Raw genomic sequence first — 19,178 nt, forward strand, 5'->3', positions numbered from 1 at the left:
GCTGAGGATGACTAATGGATGTAATCACCATAAGTAATAACAAAAAGTTACCTTACTCAAATTCAAATTTTTTGTGCAAAAAACATGGGTCAACTTAAATTAAAATCGATTTCAAACTTCGAGGGGGGGGGGGGGGGGGGAGGGGGTAAACTTCAGACCGAGTTCACACATCTGCACATAAAACCGGTGTAGCAAGAGGTCAGACACCACACTGCAAAGGATTAAACCAAAAAATTTACGTATGAATGTGCTCATTGCCATAGCTACACACACATGGATGCATGCATACATGCACATGTGTGCATGTACACACACACACACACACATGCTGGCAATCACATGAATGGATGTAGCATCAACTACAGTTGACGAGGAAGATAAACATGAACACATCGAAGGACGATGACTCTTCCAAGAGTAATGCTCATGATTACAACTTTGCCTTTAATATTGCCCCTTTACGACTCTCGAACATCCAACAAGTGCAGGGACCACAGCGTTGTGAGCAGCAGAAGCCTGTCCTCATCAGATGGTAGGCTCAAGTCTTTGCCACACACAAATTCTTTGCTCGCACACAATGTCTTGATGGCATCGAGAAAGTGCAGGGGGAATTTTGCTACTTCAGAGTCCTGTAAGAGAGTGGGAGCAATGCCATAAATACAATGCTCCTCACCCCACCTGAACACCAATGGGTTGTGTGCCATTATTTTAATCCTCGAATTGGCATACTACACATACTGCCATGAAAAAAATGCCTTCTTTAAACACAATGGTGTTCTCTAGTTATCAAGCTAGCACACAGGCTACAGAACTTAACAAATTGAAAATCTAGCCCCAAAACAAAGCATACAAACACAAATTACTACAGCAAGAAACTTAACAAAAAATTGAAAGCAAGAAGACTTTCCAAAGATGATGTGTGTGTCGGTCTAGACGATTTCTACTGTTCCATAAAAACCTTGATGTGAAGAAAGGATGCCAAATTCTTTGCAATGTTTGATTTTTCTTTGAAATTGAATTATCTTTAGAAATATAAGACACAACTTTGCAAGTAACCAATGAGAAAAGAAAAAGAAAAGCGCATGTTATCTGCACTCCTGCTCTTTGAAGAAATTCCACTGCATATGTATGCACTGACAAAGTAGAAGATATTTTGGAGTTCACAAAACACAAAAAATCACTGGTATTGCATTTGGGATGCTTTGCATTAATGATCTGCTTGACCGAAGCAAACACAGCTAGAAGGAGTTAATGCAGCCCTGCTTAACCCAGGAATCTGCTAAAGCCCGAGGACAAATTTACATTTTTCAGAAAAAAAAAAAAAAAAAGTGAAAAAGTTTAAACACAAGGCAGGGGCTCAAGTACCAACAGCAGCAAGTCTCACTACATTTACACTGCCCAGACATGATTTCTCTAAGACAATTTTGCTTCACGTCTTATGACCATGCCCCCACCTTTCTGCTAGTAAACTATTTTTTTCAGTTCAAGGAACTTATGTATGGCGTTTAGGGGCCTGATTCGTCACAAAGCCTGAAATATTGTTTGCAGCATTGACCATGAGCTGGTGTAAGTGAAAAACCTTGTAGTGTCTTCTTGTGGCACCTACTGAAAGCCCTGGGATCGTAAGGCGCTGCCCTAACAGATGGCGTGCGACCAGAAGCAGAAACCCGAAATTCCTGCTTATTTGCTACATAGCTCATCTGGGGCTTATTCAACGTTTATCTCAGCCTATTTTATTTTTCCCCCTATGAAGGCGATACAATTCAAGAACAGTGTGCTCTACTTTCTATTTGCTTGTTGAGTTTATGGTCATTCCACCTATGGTAGTCACAGCGCCTAAAAAAAGGCACAAAAAAGGAAGAAAGCACAAGGCAAAAACAATGGCTAATGGTTACACGAACAGTGAGGGAACTATTTACGGAGTTGACTGCTACATTATGCAGATTATGCATTTTTAAGGAATTCTACAAAATAAATTATATAGAATTCAGCTAATTTTTATTTTTAAGGGGAGGGGGAGAGAGAGAAAGGGAGAAGGCCTGCTAACTTTTATTTGTGAAGACTGCTGTTTATAAGTGCACAGCACAAACATATTTATACAAATGTGTTCACAAATGTGCTTACGAACCTGTACATACAGATTTTAGATTATGGGCAGTAACGTGCAGGTCAACTTTGCCACCCAGAGGTGCCTGCTCACCTCATCGTCTTCATCTTCATCTCCTCCAGTCGACACCATGTGTGCCTCCCTGTTGTTAAACACCGATGTAACCAGCAGCACCATCTTTTCACCTGAAAAAGTGAACGACGAGGCCACATGCATCAACATTACGGTTCCGCAAGAGCTGGCCTTGCTCCCAACGTGCTCTCACCTCGGTGCTGCTGAAGCGGCTGCTCGGCCAAGGAGTACGAAGATGACTCCTCAGCTGTGCCATCTTCCCCCTCAGCGGCTGTGCCATCGTCCAGCAGGTACGTCACATGGCTCGGGTAACGAAACCTGACGCTGTCGTTCACTCCCGGCGCCTTTCCGTCGGGTGTGGTCTCGGAGATTGCTCTGCGATCTACGCCAAATGGTGGCAACCTTGTGCGCATAAAATCGAGGACCATGTCTTCGGCAACCGGCTCCACATCTTGCGTTTTCCTCACATGGTTCAGGACGGCTTCGAGGGCGGCCTCCACGGCAGCCTACCAGGGAAGCGGGAGGAAGGAGTCAATCGAGCAACGTTAGTGTATTGGCCAGAGGCATGCTGGCAAAATCATTACAACATTTTACAGGTACAAATATATAGCATATATAAATACCTTTGTAAGTCAGCAAGCATGAGATTTTAAAGAAATACTTGAGGAAAAGGGAAAAAGAATGTAGGGTTTGTGCTTCAGGGCACATATTTTTATTATGTTCTGCCCATTACACTGACTTTACACATCAGCAAACTGCAGTGTTCCTTCAGTTCTGTTAACCAGTGTCTCGCACATTGGGTGCGATGGTAAACGCACAGTGCCACAGATTGTTTGTCGACTGGTTTTTGCAGTCAGACTCCTTTTCTAGTACAGATACAATGCTGGTGTTTGGCACTGTCCAGACGGGCAATACAAAGTTAGAAATTAGCAGAGAGATTGCACTTCGCTTCGTCAGTACCTTGGACAGACGTGAATGTGGCAGGAACTGCATGGGAAGGCCTCTTCGTAGTTCTGCGCAGGAGTCCACGGCAGCGTCAATCAGGTCCGGTGCCACAGCCTTGAGACAGTCGCCCACTGTGCTGCAGCAAAGAGCAAAACTTGTCAGGGCTAGGAATGGCAAAAACCTCACAGCAGGCCTTAGAACTACGAGACACGCTTAATTAAAGAGCAGACAATTAAGCAGCGGATCGAGGAAAGAATATTCTGAGCTCTAGTTTTTGTGCATGCCACATGTGCACAGCACCTTCAAAAAACCTTGAAAATCACGATCTCTGATAACTGCAAAAAGGCTCTGCATGAATGTAGTTCATGTTTCCCCACTCTTTGTTTGCCTCCGTTGTGGGAATCGTGGAGAACCGCGACCTGCGATCCCGAGCCAGCGCGCGCTTCGGGAGACTCGGGGAGAGACGCTTGTGCGCTGGAACCGGTCCGGCGCTCCGCTGGTTCGTCGGCGTCCCCCGAGAGATGGCGCCACCGATGTGTGCGGGGATAGGCGCGCGGGCGCGGGCGGCGCGAGCGTGCGCGCACGGGAGAAGGGAGTATCGGCGGAGACCCGGCCGAGGCGAGATCGGCGGAACACGGCGGCGGTGACGGATACTTGTGTCTCAGGTGGGAGCTTTGTTTGTCGCGCGCCGTGAGTGCCTGCCTCCCAGTCGCGGTCACGACCCGGACGGCGTAATTCGTGAACGCCGTCGAGCCCTGTGCTCGCATGCTTTGGGATTCCCCAAATAAACGGCTTTGCTTCGGCACTACTGTCTACTGTGTTCTCGTATCGGCGAACCTCGCTGGGCTGCCGTAGCCATGGGAGCCCGCGTGGTTGACACGCCGGGAGCTAGCGTGGTGGCTTACGCCAGGACTGGCTAAGGGCCTCCGAGGAAACCCCTCATATATCCCACATGGCGCCCGAACGTGGGTCTCGTATTCGGACGAATTCGAGGTTGCTAGCTCCCCGAGAACTGCGTTGCTGCAGTCGTAGCCCGCTACCCTTTGTCCGGAAGACTTCGGACGAAACGCCTCGCGCCAGTCGGTTGCAGGCAGACAGTTATGATTCCCGATACAGCCGTGACGGCAAATGTGTAAACCTTCCTACCCGCACCAGGCGGTGAGTCAGTAGGATACCTCCGAGCACCGCAGTCGCGGCCCGCTTGCGAGACGGGAGGTGCGTAGGCCTTGTTCCAACATGGCGGCGGGTCGCCTTCCTCGTAGCGCCGTCCCCGCGCAGTCGCGCCGGCGGCGCCGGTTGAAGTTTCCCCCAGGCGCGGCGGACACTACCGAGCGAAGGTGCGGTGTTTGGGATTTCGCAAGCCGCACAATGAGCCCGCCGCTACTGCGCTTCGAGTCCGAGGCGGAGTGTTTGCCGATTTGATGCCTGACAAAGAGCGAGGGGGATCGCTGAAGAATCAGTCTCCTCTCGCTGCGGGGGGAAGCGGGAGCAATGGGACCGTTGTCTCCGCGCTTCCGGAGTGCGTGCGTCTCGATGCCGTGAAGTCTCCGCTTGAGATTGCGTTTAGGCAGTAAGAGCTTCGCGCGGCTCGGCAGCGGGCTCGTTGGTCGCGAGAGATCGCCAGTCTTAGTAAGAGACGGACTCTCAGGCGACCTATACCGGTGATTTGCGCCCGTAAGCCGCTGGTATTGCGGTTGGCGCTGGCTCTACGGCAGCTTGTATTGCTGCGAGTGAGTTGCAGGAGCCCGCCTGCTTGATGCTGACGCTGCTTTGCCGACCAACGCACCAGGCCGAAATAGCTCGGACGGGCGTTTCGATGCCGACAACCCGTAATAGTCAGGCGAGCTGCCTCCAGGCGGGGGTGGCGGCTGGAGCACAGTTGCCGGATTCGTGATTCCGCGAGCAAGCGAACGTGCAAGGGGGAGTCCCCTCGGGCATCTTTGTTACCCTATTTGGCGAGATCGTCGATAAGGTTTCCGGCCAGTCACAGGAGATTGCGGAGTCCCGCTGCTCCCCACTTCAAGTTCGGGAATCGTTTAAACTGGACGGTGAGAGCGAGACCTGCAGCATACGGATACCACCGGGAGCCACGCCAGTCACCACTGCCATGGACAGCGAGGATGGCCTGCTGAACCACCGGCGGGGCCGAGCGCGGTTCGTGGAGCTGCTACTCCAGTTGCTGCTCCGGCCTGCCGGGCGGCAGCCAACCGTTCGGGAGGACCTGCGGCCGAAGCGGCCACGGAACCCAGGAGGCGGCGGTATCTGGCGCCTACGCGAGCGGCGCGAGCCTTCGGGCAGCCGCAGTGGGCGCGGCCGTTCCTGTTGCCGCCTCGAGCTGGGAATGGGGGTCGCATCATGGCGCGACCCCGGCGTTCGTCGGCTGCGGCTGCAGCTACCCCCGGGCCTGCCAACCTGCTGTGCTGCCCAACCGCGAGAGACTTGGAACCATTGCAATGTGTTTGCGGGTTTGTGAGGCGAGCATCGCGACGGCGGCATCGTGTGGCGAACTTTGGTGTGGAGTGGCGTTCGGTGGCTGTTTTGCTGACTTGAGACGTGACGAGTGTGGTGCACCGTGGCGTCACTCGAGCTCAAGTGGCGTCCAGTTTTAGGGGGGAGGAGTGTGGGAATCGTGGAGAACCGCGACCTGCGATCCCGAGCCAGCGCGCGCTTCGGGAGACTCGGGGAGAGACGCTTGTGCGCTGGAACCGGTCCGGCGCTCCGCTGGTTCGTCGGCGTCCCCCGAGAGATGGCGCCACCGATGTGTGCGGGGATAGGCGCGCGGGCGCGGGCGGCGCGAGCGTGCGCGCACGGGAGAAGGGACTCTCGTCGGAGACCCGGTCGGGACGAGATCGGCGGAACGCGGCGGTGATGGATACTTGTGTCTCAGGTGGGAGCTTTGTTTGTCGCGCGCCGTGAGTGCCTGCCTCCCGTTCGCGGTCACGACCCGGACGGCGTGATTCGTGAACGCCGTCGAGCCCTGTGCTCGCATGCTTTGGGATTCCCCAAATAAACGGCTGTGCTTCGGCACTACTGTCTACTGTGTTCTCGTATCGGCGAACCTCGCTGGGCTGCCGTAGCCATGGGAGCCCGCGTGGTTGACACGCCGGGAGCTAGCGTGGTGGCTTACGCCAGGACTGGCTGGGCCTCCGAGGAACCCCCTCATATATCCCACACCGTACACATGAGGTGACCAGCTTGGAGGCACTTACTGGTTCTGGTAGGTGCTTATGGTGATGTGTGTGGAATGAGTTCCTGAAGATTCCGGTGTCCATGCCTGGTGAATGGTGCCACGCGGCATGTACAGCAAGTCTCCCGGCTGTTGGAAAAACGGTTTAATGAGCTACATTCGCAGCTATCATATTAGCTAAAGCTTTTTCACTTAATTTCACAATGACAGAACAAAACAAACTTCGGAGAAAAACATATAAACGAGCACCTGTGCTGCAATACGCTTGAACCAAAGAGCAAGGCTGAATTTTCAACTTTACAAAAACTGAACTTTATCATGACTGTTTACAAACAAATGGAAAGGTACGCACAGAAGAAAACGAGCAAAAATTTAAAAAGCTTGAGCTTGACAGCCAAATAAGCAGAGGTAAGCTACGAGACCTTTTGTGATATATACTCACCTTTAATGTGAATTCATGCGTTGGTGTGCCAATTTCAGCCTCATCAAAGTTTTTGCTATAGGAGCGAGGCAGTTCCACAGGTGGTTTGTAGAGCTTCCAACATTTTTCACCTTCCAGTTGGACAATAAACACCTGAAACAGGTTCACCATTTAAACGATATCAAATGCGTTGCTCTAGCAAAACATCTAGCAGGGTACTTAGAGTGTGCGCACAGCACATGCAAGTCGGAAGACATGGGCTGCATATTACTTTCGCTCACCTCTACAATAAAACCCAGCACATTTCTCTGCATCAAGACATTCACGTATTTCATAAGTTGTGCAAACATTTCATTGCTGTGGTATGTGATTGTACAGAAAAAGTATGTCTCCTGAAGGCATACATACCCTTCAGTACAAATTCACATCTAGCACTAGGTGCATGAAAAGTAGTTTTTATTTTTTAGAAACAGAGCAAGCTCAGCACAAACCTGACAGCTGTTTAACCATTTGCCTACCGTAGACTAGAGGAGGGTTGCAAGCTGGGCTAGTTGGAATTTAGACATTCTTGGTTAAAACCATCGCGAATGCAGACGAAGACGAAGGAAGTAACCACAAGGACAGCCGCTGGAAGTAACCACAAGGACACCCAGCGGCTGCCCTTGTGGTTACTTCCTTCGTCTTCGTCTGCATTCGCGCTGGTTTCATCCAAGAATACCGTAGACTAGCTGAGCTCGTCCCCAAAGGTTGTACCCCTCCCACTCAAGCTACACTGAAATATGCTAGTTTATTTATCATGTTGTTTATCATGCTAGTTTATTTTGACCTGGTTTTAACCATTATGCACTTGTTTTCTGACCATCGTTTGACTATTTGACGACAGGAGATGTCGCTATCTCCTGTCATCAAGCGACAGGAGACGCCGACAGCCCGAGCCCTTAAGGCGCTTCACCACTAAAAAACTCCATTTAAAACCCTTTCGCTCCCATTGACAGATATAATCGTCATTAGATTTTCTACAAAATGACCAATGACGAGTACCATCAGTCATTTTGGAGCCCTGACGACGCTTTTCTGCAAGACACTGCGGCCATGCGGTGAAGCCATCTTGGAGCAATCTTTTTTACACAATTAGAGAAATAAAGGAACGTTATTTCATCGGAATAATGGTGACGTTTTGCTCAGAAGAAAAAAGCTCTACAAATTGAGGGAAAAACATTTTTCAGTAAATTTGGAACATTTTTCTTTTTTTTTTTTTACGGTACAGAAAGGGTTACAGTGCAGTGAATGTGGCATGGCCATTCAAGGTGTCACAGCAAAGAGAAAGGAGGACTGCCTCCTCCTCTAGCTCTACGCTTTACTGACCCCCTCCCTGGCATTAACTACTGAGTCAAAATTCAATTCCCACACGCATGAAAAAAGAAAGATAAAAAAAGCAGCCCATTTCTAGATTTACAACGGTGATGAAAAAAAGAAAAAGAAGGAAGCGCCACTGAAACAAACAACAAAATATTAACAAGGTGGTAAGCTTCTGAAGTGTCAAAAAAAAAAAAAAAAAAAAGGGCATCCCACTTGTAGTACAGCCCTTTCTGGCAATGTGCCTGTTCTTTTGGTCACTTAGTAAGTTTTCCACTAAAATTTTCACTTATTTGCAGCGGCCCCTGAAGCATTGCTGAGCGAGGGACCCACTTGCCTCCACATCGTCATAGTGGGGAGCCAGGCCTTGGGCCACAGGAGGCGTGACGTAGGCATTGCATCCCACCAGGCAGCCAAAGAAGCACTCGAGCATCTCCAGGGCTTCCCAGAGGCCGTTCTGCCAGCGGACAGTGCACACACAACAAAAAATAAAAGGAAGGGGACGGTGGCGGGGATTTAACGGATGACGGCAATGATTATGCTGGTGGTGGGCAAGAAAAATGAGCACAACAACGATGGAGAAAAAGAGGAGCAAAATAAAGAGATTATGATGATGGTGACAACAGCACAGGAGGAAGAGCAGCTCAAAATTATGACAATCTGGTAATGAAGAGAAAGGAAGAAGGGCTGAAGGGAATAATGACGACGTGTGCGACGGTTGCAACTTGGGAGGATTATCACGATTTCGAAAAGGAAGAGCAAAGAAAAGCCAAATAAAAAGCTTACATTAATGATGAAGACAGGACAGGTTGGAAGAGCAGTATGATATTATGAGGCCAAAGGGGAGTATGGTGATGAAAGTGGTAACTATGATGGTGGTGAGTAAAAAGTAAAAGCAAATAAATGCTTCAAGATCAATCAAACAAAATAGGAGAAATAGAGTAAAGAGGTAAGTGGAAAAAAACGAGATGTTAGCTATGCCAGATGTGGGAAAAGGGGAGATTGAGAAAACAAAATATATGCAGAATAATTTTCCCGCACAATTGCACGCACCATGCGCGCATGCACGCACACAAAGATGAATAAACTTCTGCTGGAAGGTGAAACCATGGGGCGATTGCCAACCTCCCTCACGGTTTAGTTTTACGGTGAAAACTCAAACAGAAGCTGAAGTACAGGAGCTACTTGGCTCAGTAATTCTTTCAAAGGTCAACCTAAAATTGTGACATGGGAAGAACAGAAGAAAACACGTACCTAATCATTCTGGAAAAATAAAAAGTGATTGGTTACATGAGAAAAACCTTTCCTTATCTCCCTATACTTTCTGTAAAAAGGCATGAGACCTTCATCCGAACACGCATCTGCTATTTGGAACCCTTATCAGCATTGTGTCATCGACGCCATGAAACTATCCCAAAATCGCACAGCACAATTCGTGACTTCTGAATATGATTGGCATTATAGCATCACCAGCAAAAAAAGTAACCCTCCCTCTGTCCTCCCTGGCATTTAGACACTAAGTTAGTCACATGTGCTGTTTTCGTGAATTGTAATATCACTTCCATCTCCCCCACACTTACATTTTGCTCACAAGATCCAGTTATTCACGCCGTCAGGTCATTCCACGAACATCCAAAGACTGCATGGCTCTACTAACATGTATAACAAATGTTGACCCTTGAAACGTGTTTCCACTAGCACATATTTTCTTGATATATTTTGCACCTTCATTTTGCTTGAAAAGGCGATGAATACACATTATAACCAATTCTTAATTTATTTATTCAAGTTTCTCACAATAAATTTAGTTTACTTACATAAAAGCTTCAGCAACCATCAATTTGTGCCCTACATTTGTTTTACTAAGGGTAACCCTTAGTCATCATCATCATCATCAGCCTGTCTATGCTCACAACAGGGCAAAGGACTCTCCCATAGATCCCCAATTATCCCGGTCCTGTGCTAACTGCGACCAATCTGTCCCTGCAAACTTCTTAATCTCATCTGCCCACCATCCTTCTGCTGCCCCCTTGCCACGCTTGCCTTTTCTAGGGATCCACTCTGTTACCTTTAATGAACAACAGTTATCTTGCCTTTGCATTACATGCCCTACATACAGGCAGGGCATGTAATGCGAACCCTTAATAAAAAAAAAAAAAAAAAAAAACATTTTTTGATCTACACAACTCTAAAGGCAAAAAAGGCGTCATACCACCCATCGCTGTGGCTGATGAATTTGCATGGTAGCCTTGTCGTCTTGAAAAAGCTTCCTCATCTTGGCTTCCGTGACTCGCCCCTGCCTCTCAAAGTCTGTCCGCTTGCCGTCCGCATACTTGCAGACAGCCACGTCCCGGGCAAAGTGGATCGACTTCTCCTTGAGCAAGCCAAAAAACATCTCCTTCCCAAACAGTGGTGCCCAGAATTCTGCATGGCCATCGCGGCTGTGACACACCAGAGGCTCCCGCTCCCAGTGTTTCGTCATGAAAGTGTCAAGTGGTATTGGGCTGAGCAAGAACTCCACAAAGTCTCGTGGCGTGTCGAAACTTCTGTCCAGGACACTGGAGATGCTGAAAAGAAAGGGTGTGGTTTGTACGACTTGAGTTCCCAGCAGAGGTTGGCAATTAAATTCTGGGGCGAACTGGAAGTTTTACGCCCACCTCCACGAATTGCAAATACTGCTATAGAAAGTTTGAGGAATGATCACACAGCTGTTGGCTGCCACGAACATTTGCACCTGCCTGGGTTTCAAAACTTCAGTTTCTTCCCATTTCTTGATAGTATTTCTGGCCAGGGCCGGATTAACAGTGCTGAGGGCTGAGGCCCCCCCCCCCCCTTATCCTCTCGCCATTCTTGAGACTAGAGGCTTTTTACAATTTGCTACAAAGAACACATGCGGTATTTACTCAAAGAATCTCCGGAATGTTATGAACATCACCTGGGCATCTACTTTCTCACAGAGCATGTGGAGAGATTGTCATCGGAATACAACTATACCACGAGATGAACAGACATAAACAGCATTAAGATTTGTCGGGCTCGTTGATTCATACTGAAAGACGGGTAAGAAGGCCTGGCAGTATTCAATAAATAAATAAACAAACAAACAAATAAATAATAAATAGACAAGTAAATAAATAAATAAGCTGCACAGGAAATTAAGACAAAAAGGAAAAGTACACACCACACTCAGAAGTGCGGTCAAAGTGTTGTACGTGCTTCTTTTATTCGTCTTAGCCTTTAGCGCAGTTTACCCTCATTTCAATAGGCAACATCCTCCCTCAACAACCAGGAAGCGCATTCGTGAAAAATGGCTTCTTTTATAAGCATCACTGATTCGGCAGCGCATGCTCCGGTTGCGTGCATGTCAGCACCGCCGAAGTAGACAGGGGGGCCTTTTTCAGAAACTGTTTGCACATCTTTACAGTAAACATGATACCAATCGTCCGCCTATTTTGTGATTTCATCCAGCAACACAAATTTAAGCTTGCCTAAGGGAGCGTTTCCATACAAACAGTGATATTATGTATAGGGACCGGGCAGCTGGACGGGTGGCGCCACCACTCGGCGCTCCCCTCGTCAGTGGAATGAGCCGGTGCATTGGACTACACAGCCTCCCGTTGTTTTTGTCGTGTTTGCTTCGGTGCTTTGTATGTTTTGGTGGCGTTGTGAGCAGACATGTGAGATGAAACGAAGTCTAAACAGATGTGTTGGGTTCTTAGATGCAGTAATGACTACGTAAACTTGTCGGACACATCTAAAGTTGGGTATCGCTGCAATGGCATGAGCGCTTTTTGCAGCGATCTGCGCTTGGCTCCACCCGTTCTGAGTACGAACAAAACGACTATTATTAGCATTATTTTCTTCTTAAATGCACTAATGGCTACGCAAACTTATTGGATGCTTGTAAGGTTGGGGAAGGGCCACATTGACATGAGCGCTTTTTGCAGCGCTCTGCGCCTGGCTCCGCGCGATCTGACTGGGAATAAAACTATTAGCAATATTAGAATTCATTTCTAGCACTTTAAATTATCTTCACTGGTTTCAATGACTACAGTTTCCACGCCAGCCTTAGCGCTGGGATACCTCGATACGTGTGCTTTAAAATAGAAAGGCACCTACATACGAGATGGATTACCGTGTAGCCGTAGAAGTGTTGCGGTAGTTTACACTTTCTGTAACCGTGAGCTTTGTACCTTCGGTTTTGGTGAGCGACACTGTGACAGCATGGGAGCCTGAAAGCCGAAGTGGTAATCCCACGTTTATGGTGGTCATTTTATCAAGAGCCAAAGTTATTTACCAACTCAACAGCCCAAGCTACAAACCATCCCTCCTCCCCATCCCGTTTTACTACTTGCGTAGAATAAAGGCTGGCACCGATAGTTAAAAAATGTGGCAGAGTTAACGTCAGCCGGTGTTTTTTAATGCTTAAGTATTCTTTACAGAGTACCTAAAAAAATCGCGTAATGCCTGGTGAAGACACCAAAAACGCGTGATTAGTTGCCTCAAATATCGGTGCATGAGCCCGAGTCCTCCACCACAGACACATTACCGACACGCTGGAAAAAGTTTAGATTTGGAGAGGGGGGGGCATGGAAGTTGAAAATTAAAAAGCAAAATCATCTAGCCCTCCGTCCAATGATTATGATGGTTGAACGCAAAGATTTCTTCGCGCGAAATCGAATGGGAAATGGTCAAAGTCAAAAACGCTGCGATTAAAAGACCAAACTGCGTGCTGGTCAAATTCAACGCTTAACTAGTCAAAATTCAAATGCAGAAGGCAACCAACGAAACCCATACGATAGAGCTTTGCGATAAACCATCATCGTCGTTAGACGGAGGTGTGTATGATTTTTCAAGCGTAGGTGGCAGCTTGTAAACCAACCGCAGCATTCAGTTGTGAAGCTGAGTACAGGTTTCGGGCACCCTCCTGTCTTGCGTCCTTCAGCCACGCAGGAATTGGTTTTTGAAAAACCATTTACCAACTAGCCAGCAACCATTGCAATTCTTGTAAAGCAATGCTTCTCCACGACAAGCAATAACATTCTACTATCATGCGGTATTTATTCTATCAACGATTCCCGATGACTGTAGTAAGAGCATTTCTGTGAAATTAAACACATTTCAGCCGTAGGTAATGAAGTTACGGAAGCGTCGTCCATCACAATTTCTGTTTTGAGGTAAATCTTCGAAGACACCCTCCAACTTTGTCTTTCGCTTGTGCACGACGTCGACGCCGTTTCGTCATCAACTGCCAAAGGCCAGCGCCGCAGCATTCCTAGATCGGTTGCACACACCGACTTCGTGGGAGCATTTAGCGGCAATATCCTCCTCGATTCGCGAAACTGCATGCAGGCATGAAAAAATTGCATGAAGCACCGAACTTTCACTTCCAGCTTGACTTCCAGTTTGGCGCATTGAGCGTCGTCTGCTATTTGTAAATACTGAGTATGGGCGTAAATAACACACATGGCATGCCTCGTAAACGTCACATCCACACTCAAGATTTACCGATCTGAAAAATGCACGTGGGATTAAGTACGCTTTGCAAGCCGCACCACAGAAAAACGACAGAAAGCCACGCACAACTACGCTGCGCTGACCCTCACCGGCATTCCACTGACAAGCGGTTCGCCACGGGCAGTGCTGTTCGCTGAAACGACGGTGGTGCCATACAACGGCCGCCCGGTCCCTATACTGTATACGCCGAATGAGCGCAACAAATCATTTGAATGGTTTATCATTCGAATGCTTTTATCATGCGGGGAGTTCTATTCCTCAGAAAAGGTCGATACAGAAAACAAGATCGATACCGAACTTTCACAAAAATGTTTTTACTAACACTCTTGAATAAACAATCATGCATATTTTCATTTATGCACAGATTGCACATGTTTAAGCAGGTAATACATTTACGTTTTTCCAGGCAATATACACTTTTATAAGAACAGGAAATTCATTCATATTACACGCGCCTCTTTGGCTACTAAATTGCAGAATAACGTTACCTTATAACAAAAAGTTTGTACTTAAGCACAGTGTAGAAAATAGGTTATTCATTCTGCAAAAATTCAATCTTGAAATGGGGCGTGAACAAATATCACCATGTTTTCTTGTTTATTCATCTTTTAAGAAAAGAACGAAAGGTGTGTACATTTTTACAAGCGTTTCCTCGCCTTTTGCTAAGACAGTTTGCTGATGAGATCTTAAACACTGACCATTCAACAAGTCCCAGTCCGGCTGCTCTCTTTGTCCATCAGATAGGTCATCTCCATCACTTTGCACAATGAACGGGTTGGGTTGACCAGTGCTACCTTTTTACTTCAGACTGAACAACTGTGAACTGACTTCAGGATTATGCACATTATGCAACGCACAGCCTTTTCGGAGCATCCATTATCAAAACAGATAATATCTGTTTCAATTAGGGGAACTCAGCAGGAGACAAACTGAGACAACCTTTTTCGAACCAAACCACAAAGTTCACCCTTTTTTTCCACTCCTCGGGAGCAAGGGCGTAGCCAGGGTTGTAAGAACACCCCTTAAAATAATATAACGGCACAACTGCCCCCCTCTCTTCGGCCTTTTTTTTTTTTTTTTCCCATGCTTTTTGCACACTTCAACTATAAATTTAAATGTGAAAAAGGAGAATAAGACAAGAAAAACGCCAATAAGATAGTGTATGGGCACAGACTATACTTTTTAAATTTCTTTACTGGTGGTGCATAATACCCGCCGCAAAATATTTCTGGCTACACCACCGCTGTGGGGGGGTCGTGCTAAGCTCGGGGCCCCTGGTTCATTTCAACCCTTTGAACCATAGATAATCCGCCCGTTTCTGGCATCACTCAGTCTTGACCACATGCAAGCATTGATATTTCTAATAAGCAGGATTCATACAGCAACGTAGTTTATTTTAAAACACGCTTCAGAATTTTCATCTTTTCCATTCGATAATGCCGTTGTATTTAAATGTCTACGCCCACCTTATAGGCTTCAGTTATACACCATCACCATGCTTTTAAACACGTTTGGAGCCCGACCACTTAAATAATTGTAAAGGACTGATAGGTCAACTGCAGATATGTGTTTCAAGTAAAAGCAACACTTGTAAGTACTACAGCTTAATTAAATCAAACCAACAGAAGTGGCTGCCTGCATAGGATGTGCAAACAAGAAGCATATTCCAGAGCACTGGCAAAGGGCAGCCATATGTGCCTCCTCCTTTAGTAACCAATTGTTTTTTTTTATATCAGTGACTGACCACCTATTAAATGTATCTCTAATGCATCTGCACTACACAGGTTGGAGTGATATTCTCTAGGGATTCATTTCTTTGGCTCCACATTCATATTAGTTCGAGGACCATAAGCAGAGCAACGATTGGAGTTGTAGCTTCCACGATGAGCAAAGAATTTGCATTAGCAGAAGGCAATAACTGCCAATTAAACAGAATATCTTTGTTACCTTAGCATTACTGTAACCAGAGAATCCCAATATTGGCACAAAGACATAGCCTGTTATCACTGCAACTACAGATTTTACTGAATATGGGCAATTTTAAAATAAATTGAAGGAGCAACTTCCTTGCAAAGTAAACAAAGAGTGAATCAGTTAAGCTGTCACTTCAAATATCCTTTATTGACATGAAGCATTGCACTTTCATACAAAATCGCACCATCAACAATAAATTTCTCTTTACCTGCAAAACTAAAGGCAGAACTGATGCACGATAACGAAATGAATTAAGGAAATCAGAAAACACGAGACACCCACCAGCTACAGCTAGCTATGGCAATGTGTAATGTCTACTCCGCATCTTCGCTGATTTGCCTGTGCCATTGGAAGTCCTCGAATACAAGGTTGGTGCTCATCTCTCTCGTGAGCTGCTTCTTGAGCTTCGATCTGTCAATGATCCTCTTCTCCAGGAGCTTGGGATAGACTTCCTCAGGCTCTGGTTTGGCAAGCTTGAAGGGGACATCGGCAATCAGGTCACCAGACATGGGTCCCAGGTACAGCTGCACTCTCAGGATGTAGGAGACGATAATGCCGATGGCGTCTTCGTGGTTCAGCGTGGACGAGGCCAGACAGCTGTCGGTCTCCTTCAGCAGGCCGTCCAGGGCGATGCCCCGCCTGTCCCGGTTCTCCGAGGCCAGGGGGAGAAGGTGGAACACTTTGGAAAAGGCGGCGCCCGGGAGGATGGGGAAGCCCTCGACGCTCTCCACGGACGCGACCACCTTGGAGTAGTGGCCGTGGACGAGCGTCACTTCCGTGTTCTGCAGCACCAGGATCTTGATGTTCCGCACGTTCTTCTTCGAGTAGTTGGACACGGACACGTGCGCGTTGATCTTGTCGTCGTGGAAGTATATCTCCTTGTCGAGCACCACCTCCAGCTCGACCTTCCCGGGACTGAGGACGAAGCCCTTGCAGACGACCGTCGTCGGCTGGCGCTCCTTTTGAGTCAGCGGCGCGTATTGCAGCTTCCGGATCGCCATGCTGACTGTACTGCGACGGTGGGGCTTCTGCTGGTCGTCTTCGGCCACGTACACACGCAGCTCGTACTCCACACCCAGAGGCTTTCCCCGGTCGCTCGGCCCCGGCTGGAGAGTCACGGACATAGGGGCGTTCACTGGCAGGGTGAAGCAAAAGGCGTACGCGTTGGTGCCCAGTTTGCGCAGCAGGCGCTGCTGGAGGTCGGACACCTGGCTCACTTGGTTGCGCTCGGGCACGATTTGGTCGTGGGCGAGGTAGAGTTGCCGGAAGAAGTGCAGGCCCATCACCTCGTCTTCCTCTCGACCGTATCGGAACGTGGTAATCACCTGACCGTAGACTTTCCGGCTCTTGAGGTAATCGCTGTCCACCACAACAACACCTTCGACAGGGTCGCAGAGGTCTCCGCGCTGGGCAAAGTCCCGCTTGCCGATGTAAACAGTGACCTTACCATTGGGCGACACTTTCTTGTACACCTTTACGGCGACGATGAGGAACAGCAACGCAAAGAACGCCATGGTGGACGGGTGTACGCCGTGACAGACGTACGGGACGTCTGTCGTAATGCGTACTGCGCCAAACAGCGCGGCTTTCTGGCATTTATACCGTGCCCAAAATACCGCAGTCGCATGACGCGCAGCAAATAAGATTAACGGGAAGCCATACAACCGACCCGACAGGATGAGAGCTCCTCTCCAAAAGTGTGGCTTCTCCCTGATCCGAAAGCGTCATCGACAAAACAGATGATCGTGCGACTTACCACAAACGACAGCGCGATTTCATTTCAGTCACGTATGTTGACTCACCAGGTGTTGCCGTGAGTTTTCTTCCGTTTAGCCGATCTTCCGCCACTAGAAGTGCGCTTCGTTTTCATTGCTCCAGTAACGTGACGTTCTTACAGCAAACGGTCGGTCGCAGTCTGTTTGTAATTGCAACAATAAGATTAGAGGCAGAGAGATCGGCACATCGGCAGTCGCCGGCCCAAAGAAAACCCACGTGCGTGCGTCTTGAGTGCGCATGCGCGACTATTTTGTTGCCAGATGCGTTACGAAATCCCCCTGTTCTGCGGTACTACGGCGCTACCACAGAAACCGTAAAATGGAAAACAAAAACTTTTTTTTGCCTCCATGCAAGCACGTTACTGGAGAGTTCTGAATGAATGGATTGACGCAACTTTTACAAGTTTAGCGCGTTGTGTATGGGTTTATGCTTTGCTGTGCAGCTAGCACGCAGGCGAAACTCGGGACATGTACGAAGCAAAGGAGTAGTTTTTTTAGAACGAGAAGACAAACGTACCTTGCAAAGTACAAAGCCCCTTTTATTTGTCATTTAGGACTGCTCAAACTTCTCTAAAACAGCTTCATATATTTTATTTGGTGAGAGCTGCTGTGGACCGCTTTGGATACAGCCCAGAACTGCTTAGGACTGGCAAATAAAACAGACCAAGAGATTTAACTGTGCCGGACAGCATATCTTCAGCACTTAAAGAATGATAACTGTACTTGCTTCGCAGCTGCGGACTCAGAAAATTATCCGTAGTCGACCCTATAAGAGAGGATATCCAGCGAGGGTGTAGCCGTGCGCTTGGATTACTGGCGTCGTTGTGTTAATTGTTCGAGACAAAAGCCAGCCCTCCTTGTACGTGTTTTTCAACACCAACATTGAAAATCGCCGACAGTATTCACTGGTGTACTTATTCCTGTCTCACCCATCTCTTTTGGATTTGCCTGGGATGACGTAAGATGTGAACATAAGTTCATATCTTACGTCATTCTATCACTGGTGTGCACGTTAGCAATACACCACTGGATATGTCAACGAAATTTAAAAAGGGCCGGGAGGCCTGCGGGAGGACTGCGTTGGCTCTTAATCCTCTGTGGATATTAGCTGTGCAGAGGGAGAGACCGAGAGAGAAATGAGAACGATAGGGGAGTCTGTGTTGCCCTATATAGCTGCCTTTGCCTGGGTCATCAGAAGGGCCCAGTCCTCTAGTCCATAGGGTTGTATGAAACTTCGGTCCTGTCAACAAATGGTCAATAGAACCAAGCTCTCGCAGCTTGGGAAACGAATGGGTGGAAAGGGGTGTTAGAGCTTGGTTGCGATCGCACATTCCAGAATTATATGTTGGAGCATAGCTAGTTGTGGACAGAATTTGCATACAATTGCAAAAAATAAATGCATTCGGACTGCGTATTTGCAGGCTGGGTATGCATTTGGAGTGTTTGTACTCACAAAACTGAAAATCCCGGGGGTCACCGTACATGTTCATGTTTATGTGCACTACCCTTGTTTGGCGTAACTTCAGCTAGCCCCAACGTTTAACTAGCCAAACAAAGCGATTCACATTGTATGTCAAGCTGCAGGTGCCTGTTAACGCCGTTAGACCTCGAAATGCGACATTAGGCGCACTGTCAGGGAAATCTTGGGGAAATGGGACTATTGCCCTGGAGTCTGGGCGACTTCATAAACCAGCAAAACAGGAGGTTGTTTGATGCAGCACTTGTGGTGCTTAGGTATTGTTCACAGCTGTTTGCGTGTGTGACAAAACAGGCGTGCTAGTACTCAGGGGTAGTAGGGGTGGCTTCACTGTAAAAGATATGCCG

The 19,178-nt window shown here is 47.7% G+C and overlaps 2 protein-coding genes across 4 annotated transcripts; both read right to left on the reverse strand.

Moving 5' to 3' along the window:
- Positions 1 to 424: 424 nt before the first annotated feature.
- On the reverse strand, positions 425 to 17,602 carry LOC144152701 (ribosomal oxygenase 2-like). Of its 3 annotated transcripts, none has more exons than XM_077684103.1 (9): positions 17,382 to 17,600; positions 10,301 to 10,655; positions 8,426 to 8,545; positions 6,754 to 6,885; positions 6,334 to 6,440; positions 3,140 to 3,260; positions 2,373 to 2,685; positions 2,201 to 2,292; positions 425 to 629 (listed from the first exon to the last, which is right to left on the reverse strand). In XM_077684103.1, the coding sequence occupies exons 1-9, from the start codon at positions 17,447 to 17,449 to the stop codon at positions 459 to 461; spliced, it is 1,479 nt and encodes a 492-aa protein (XP_077540229.1). In that variant the 5' UTR covers positions 17,450 to 17,600; the 3' UTR covers positions 425 to 458. The 3 variants fall into 3 exon arrangements, with proteins under 3 accessions (XP_077540229.1, XP_077540230.1, XP_077540231.1); XM_077684104.1 differs by having other exon boundaries at positions 17,336 to 17,566; XM_077684105.1 differs by lacking the exon at positions 8,426 to 8,545 and having other exon boundaries at positions 17,382 to 17,602.
- Positions 15,277 to 17,315, reverse strand: LOC144152702 (arrestin, lateral eye-like). The gene has a single exon (XM_077684106.1). The coding sequence runs from the start codon at positions 17,091 to 17,093 to the stop codon at positions 15,894 to 15,896; it is 1,200 nt and encodes a 399-aa protein (XP_077540232.1). The 5' UTR covers positions 17,094 to 17,315; the 3' UTR covers positions 15,277 to 15,893.
- Positions 17,603 to 19,178: the final 1,576 nt, after the last annotated feature.

The sequence above is a fragment of the Haemaphysalis longicornis genome, unplaced genomic scaffold (assembly GCF_048455015.1).
Source record: "Haemaphysalis longicornis isolate Haplotype H1 unplaced genomic scaffold, Haemaphysalis longicornis Haplotype H1 scaffold_9, whole genome shotgun sequence".
NCBI lineage: Eukaryota > Metazoa > Arthropoda > Arachnida > Ixodida > Ixodidae > Haemaphysalis > Haemaphysalis longicornis.